The following is a 6,029-nucleotide window of genomic DNA, read 5'->3' as shown; positions in this document are numbered from 1 at the left end:
GTGAGTGCGGCTTTACGCATGTTTGGGTGCTTCAACATAGAATAAAATCACTGCTTGTTTAATTGTGGCTCATCCTGCAATGTAATGTGGCTTCCAGAAAAAGACATTCATGGCTTCCCTGTCTGGCAGAACCGACATTGTGGTCACACCACAGCAGGACTAATGTTTTTTGTCTCCTCTCGTCCAGCAGGCCCCCCCGCCTTCCCTCCCAACCCGATGCCTTACAGCCAAGCTGCATTCAGCCCCGGACAACCCTCCTACCCACTGCAGCCACCTCCCATGCAGCCACATCCCATGCAGCCACCTCCCATGCAGCCACAGGCTCACGCTCCACCGGCCCAGCCAGACTACCTGGCTCAGCCCGCGTACAATCCGGATTTTGTCTCACCGCCGCCTAAGACCGGATAACGGTCTCTCTGGCCATGGTCGCACGCTCACCTGCACGAAGTCTGCTGCGACATCCTAAAAGGAACATTTGTCTCTCTGCGAGGAAAACCATGTTACACTTTTATATATTTTACAATTCTACATACACACACACACACACCTAACAGGATCAAGCATCCGCCTTTGCATGTCTCAGACGGAGATTTCAAGAGTGAAAGTTGGAAGTAAACCAGCAACCCTACCGCAACAAATCCCAAATTCCAATATTTTGGAAGGGTTTTGAACCGACACCAAGTTCTTGCAGCTGAGCTACTGCCGTCCCGAAACATCCCGACTATCATCGCCGTTTTGTGGCTATTTTCCAGCTGCCAAAGCCGTAACAGAGGTGGGACAACAGTGTGTGAGTATGGCACGTGCCTCTCCCGTCCTGTTGTGTTTAAAAGCAATTGAAGTATTTTACAGATTGCATCAAAGGGGCTCTGTGTAAAAGGAGGAGGTCTTCTGTTACGGCTCTGATGCGTCCATTTTGCGAGATCTCGTGAGTCAATCGTCTGTGGAATTTGTAATCAATGTGCTTATTTCATCATTATTATGCATTTGCTTTTGTCGTGGTCTTTATATGGCCGAGAGCAGAGTCTTTCAAAGTGTAGGGCAGTGGACATTTTGCTTTAAAAAGATTTTAAAAATGTTTGTATATGCATTTACCACATTCACTCGTTACATAATATTTAAAAAGTTGTGCTAAAATCATCAAAATTTAACAGCAATTTTGAAAGTTTTTGTACAGCCGAACATATTTTTCCAGTGCTGATTCTTTTATACAACTGTCAGCACAGCTAATTTAAAATATATATGTACATTCAGTATTAATTTTTTCACAAGCTGCTGCTCCCTTCAAAGTCCCGCAGCATGCATTACACAAACTTTTGTTTTTGTTTTAGTTATCCGGAACAACGTATTTAGTTTAAGTTTGGGGTTAAAGCATAAAGGGAAGTTGATTGTGTCGTGTGCCAGCTGACCAAACCCTCACGTTTGTCTCTTTTTTTTTGTGTTAAGTATCTTTTAGATGTTCAAACTGGATGCAATTGTACCTAAAATTGAATTGGTAGTGCTCAAAAACCACAACCAAAGGTGGAGTTTTATGTTTTGTTCTACTTCCTCATACTCACAACTGCTGTGCCTTCTTCTTTGCTGCAAACGTTTCCAAACAATTTGTAAACCGTGTAGTAGTTTTGTGTCATTGTTAGTGCTTGGTTTTGTCAAAAAAAAAAAAAAACATGTTTAAATGTTTCATTGATGATTTATTTCCAAGCCATACATTGTAACGGCGAGGAAGTGCATCTTTCCTCCACACTGAATATGCCTTGCTACACTTGTGCTCTTCGCTGAGCACAATTACTTGAAAGTACTTCTTCTCAAGTCACCTTTTTGTGCCAACTCAGCAAGAGCCTTTAAGTCGAATCTGTGCAACTTCTGTAGTTACTGTTTGAAGGTCCCAGTTGCGTCATAGTTGAGATTTGTGTGTAATGCGTACCGATTGCAGAGTTACTTCCTGTCAGATGTGACCGCAAGCCAGTTCAATAAATACAAAATCCTCCCATGTATCAGTTCTTATGTTATTTGGTATTTCAGATTATAATGCACACTTCTTAATGTGGTCATGTAACTATGTATTTTTGTGTTTGCAGTTTGCAGCAGTGAATTATACTGTCACGTAGACATAAGAGAGACGTTCCAAATAATTGTCAGGAGCATTAACTCTGACATACACTATTGCTAAGTATGTGGCCAACATTTTAGCACCTTTTGGTTGGCAAAACTCCACATCATGTCCAAAACTCAATTGACTTTGTAGCAAAGATCAGAGATCTAAAACTGGACAAAAATGAAACTATAGTTTCGTTCGAAGTCACCTCCCTGTTCACCTGTATTCCAACCTAGGATGCAGTAGAGACGGTGAGGCAACGTCTATTAGGTGATCACACCTTACAGGATAGATCCACACTAAACCCAGAACAGATGTGCCTTTTGCTGGAACTTTGCCTTAAAACTATTTACTTTCAATTCTTGGTAACGTTTTACCGACAAAAACATGGTTGTGCCATGGGATCACCTGTATCCCCAATATTAGCAAACCTTTACATGGAGGACATGGAAAAGAAAGCTCTGAGCTCTTTTAAGGGAACATCACCAAGTCATTAGTGCAGGTATGTGCATGACACATGGGTGAAAATCAGAAACCAAGAAGTGCAAGCCTTCACCAAGCACATTAACTCAGTGGCCAGAAACATCAAGTTCACACGTGAGCATGTCAAAGACAGTAAGTTGCCTTTTTTGGACTGATGTTTACACTGGAGAAAACTTTGACAGCCAATTTAGACCCAATTTTGTTACTTTCTTTGTTCATTCCCTTAATGCTTTTCAGTCACCCTGGCCCTGTGGTCTTATTTGTCTGCTTTTTTGTCTTTCTCAACTTGTCCAGGCTGTAACCCGCCTTTCGCCCGAATGCAGCTGGGATAGGCTCCAGTCAACCCCGGAACCCCGAGAAGGACAAGCGGTAAAAAATAGATGGAAGGATTTTTCTCTTTCTGTAGCTATCTCTCTATGAATAGGGCAGTCTTGATTGAAGATTGCATATTTTCTGGCAACACCAACTGCTCCACCACTCCGCCTCTGACCATCTTTGACAATGTGGTACAAGATTCCATCTTTCACTACCAACCTCCTCCACTCCTTTAAGAGAAGGCTAATCTTCTTTCCACCAGCTGCTCTCTACCTGCTGTTTCCCATTTTGACTTTTGAAGATGACTGGTTCCTCCTTTCGTCCTTGTCTGACTCCCTGCTTTGTCATTGCTGGCAGTGATTCAGTCCCCAAATCACAGTATGGCGCATCTGGAACGCCTAACGCAGGTTCTAAAGAATCAGCCCTAAGAGAAACTGGAAATTGTGATGTATCATGTTGTATGCTTGCATGTTCGAAATAAACTCAAACTCAACTCAACTCAACATATGTTTGCTTTCTCATCCAAGGGGCAACTTTGACCCACAGGAATGGTTTGCATTATCTGAGGACAGGATTGCCAGACCTGGGTTATCTCCCCATCGGACATTCAAGAAAGATCATTGACATTGCTTCATCCTCTTCGGTACTGGATGTCAAAATTGAAAGTTGACAGCACTGAGACCCACCTGTGCCCTGTAACATCCAGCTTCGCAGAAGACATCACATACTTTACAGAGTTATCATCAATGAGGACAGAAAAACTGCCCATAGAGATGGTCATAGAACTTTGTGGTCACTGTCCATTTGAGTGCAAGGAATTCTAGTTTATGAGCCGGGTACCTTGTTTGAGCTGGAGTCAGACCTTTGCTGGCTTAGGCAATAGACACGCAGTTTGCTGTCTGCAATGAGCACAGGAATAGCAATCAAAAAGAACCAACGATTTCACATCCCTTGCCAAATAGACCATGGGAGAAGGTTGGATCCGACATGTTTCACAGAGATGGCTCTGAATATTTGCTATGTGTTACTTCTCAAAGTATCCAGACATAATGGTGCTGACCGACACCACCAGTAAGGGTGTTATCACTGCCATAAAGTCCATATATGCCAGGCACGACATACCAGATATTTTGGTCAGTGATAATGCTCCTCAGTATGCCAGTGCAGAGTTCAAGAGCTGTTCAGAAAGCTGGGAGTTCAGTCATTTCACTTCAAGTCCACACTATGCTCAGTCAAATGGACTGGCGGAAAAAGCTGTGCAGACAGTCAAACGATTGCTCAAAAAATCTGGTGACCCTTACATAGCACTTCTGGAGTACAGAAATACACCACTGGAAGGTGTGGGCCTGTCGCCTGCCCAGATGCTGATGGGGCGTCGCTTGAAGACCAAATTGCCAGCATCCACCTCACGACTCACCCCTGAAGGTGAGTAGTGGTGCGTACACCTGAAGGCAGGATGTTCAGGAGGAATAGGAGACATCTCAGGGAGAATGCTGAGAGAAAGTTTCCATCTGCTGCAGCTTTACTTATCAGAATCAGAATCAGAAATACTTTAATAATCCCCGAGGGGAAATTAAGATTTTCAGCACAATCCCATTCAAGAGCAGACAAACATGACAGGGAGACAGAACAGGATCGCTGACGGGTCTGCCAACTTCCGGCGCCCCTTACAAAAAGGTTGAGAAACAGGTAAAAAATAAATACATTCAGTCTAAGCCTGGGCCCCTGGAGAGGGGGTCCAGACTGAGGCCAAGGAAGAAAAAAATTCATAGCCATAGCACACATAAACGTGTGTAAGAGGGAAACATCAAAGGACATTAGACATTAAAAGAGTAGAGCTGATACAACCAGCCACTTCTACACACAGCCACAAAAGTAAAACAACAACAAAAAACATACACTGTGAAGGCCTTTGCGGTGTTCCACGCCATCGTCTGCTGGGGTGGGGGGGAGCATGGTCAGAGACAGGAGCAGACCCAACAAAGCAACCAAGAGAGCCGACTCCACCCTCGGCCGCCCACCAACTCTCGGCCAGTGTCCAATCCGCATGGATGAGCGAGGATACGTCCAAGGAGACCGAGGTGTCCGATACCTGCTCATTCAGTCAAGACACTGTGAAGCCTGTCCGTCCCGGCGCTCAGTGCTAGCTCCACAGCCCTGTCTCTTCATCCGCATCTCCTCCAGCCTCCTTTTTTTGAGAGTTATGATGCATACAGTGCTCATTGATTTACTCTAAATTGCTGCCATGTTCTTGATATTTGGTTTATGTGAAATTGCTAAAGAAAAAAAAACTTAAGAAGGGGGGATGTTGTGTACTGGGCTCAGGTGCTACCCATACTGGGAGGTGGGGGGGATGACATGAGGCCGGTGCGGATGTATCATTATTGTTATACTGCCTGCCCGAGTGACACACTAAATAAAGTTAAAGTACCAATGATTGTCACACACACACTAGGTGTGGTGAAATTTGTCCTCTGCATTTGACCCATCCCCTTGGTCATTCCCTGGGAGGTGAGGGGAGCAGTGGGCAGCAGCGGTGCCGCGCCCGGGAATCATTTTTGGAGATTTAACCCCCAATTCCAACCCTTGATGCTGAGTGCCAAGCAGGGAGGTAATGGGTCCCATTTTTATAGTCTTTGGTATGACTCACCCGGGGTTTGAACGCACAACCTATCAATCTCAGGGCGGACACTCTAACCACCAGGCCACTGAGTAGGTTAGTAATGAATGACTCATTGATATTCTGAAGCTGGTTGTCCCGTCGAGTTCTTTTAGAACATTACACATACATTACAATCGTACTTTGCTAAGTGTTCTTTCTTATATTCAGTGTTTCTCACCTTCTTTATCAAAAAGCTGCCACTTGCAATTTTCTTTGACTTCACAAAAAGTGGGGACATTTTTTAAACGATATTTCCAACAACAACTGAGGTACAATTATTTCAGATGAGAAAACAGGACCCAGAATGGTACCGGGTGTATGCCAAGAAGTGTAAGGTAAACGGGCACCTAAAAACCCAAAACGAGTGTCCATATTTACATTTGCCTTCATTATCACACCCAACCTTTTCTTTCATTGAAGTCAAGAATGTTGTTTGATGGCTTGCCTGATGGGTGTGACACACACACACAAGTTCTA

The 6,029-nt window shown here is 44.1% G+C and overlaps 1 protein-coding gene across 2 annotated transcripts in view; it reads left to right on the top strand.

The window, feature by feature from the left end:
* Positions 1-1,989, top strand: part of LOC133643238 (protein shisa-4-like) — an 18,605-nt gene extending 16,616 nt beyond the window's left edge. Inside the window, exon 5 of one of the 2 annotated variants that reach the window (XM_062037684.1) lies at positions 191-1,989. In XM_062037684.1, coding sequence (XP_061893668.1) covers positions 191-408 — 218 coding nt within the window. In that variant the 3' untranslated portion in view covers positions 409-1,989. Of the gene's footprint in view, positions 1-187 lie in introns of both variants that reach the window. The other variant, XM_062037683.1, reaches the window with a different exon arrangement.
* The last annotated feature ends 4,040 nt before the right edge of the window (positions 1,990-6,029 follow it).

This window comes from Entelurus aequoreus, linkage group LG26 (assembly GCF_033978785.1).
Source record: "Entelurus aequoreus isolate RoL-2023_Sb linkage group LG26, RoL_Eaeq_v1.1, whole genome shotgun sequence".
Taxonomy (NCBI): domain Eukaryota; kingdom Metazoa; phylum Chordata; class Actinopteri; order Syngnathiformes; family Syngnathidae; genus Entelurus; species Entelurus aequoreus.
Note: the sequence above shows the minus strand (reverse complement) of the source record. Positions and strands in the feature narration are given on the sequence as shown.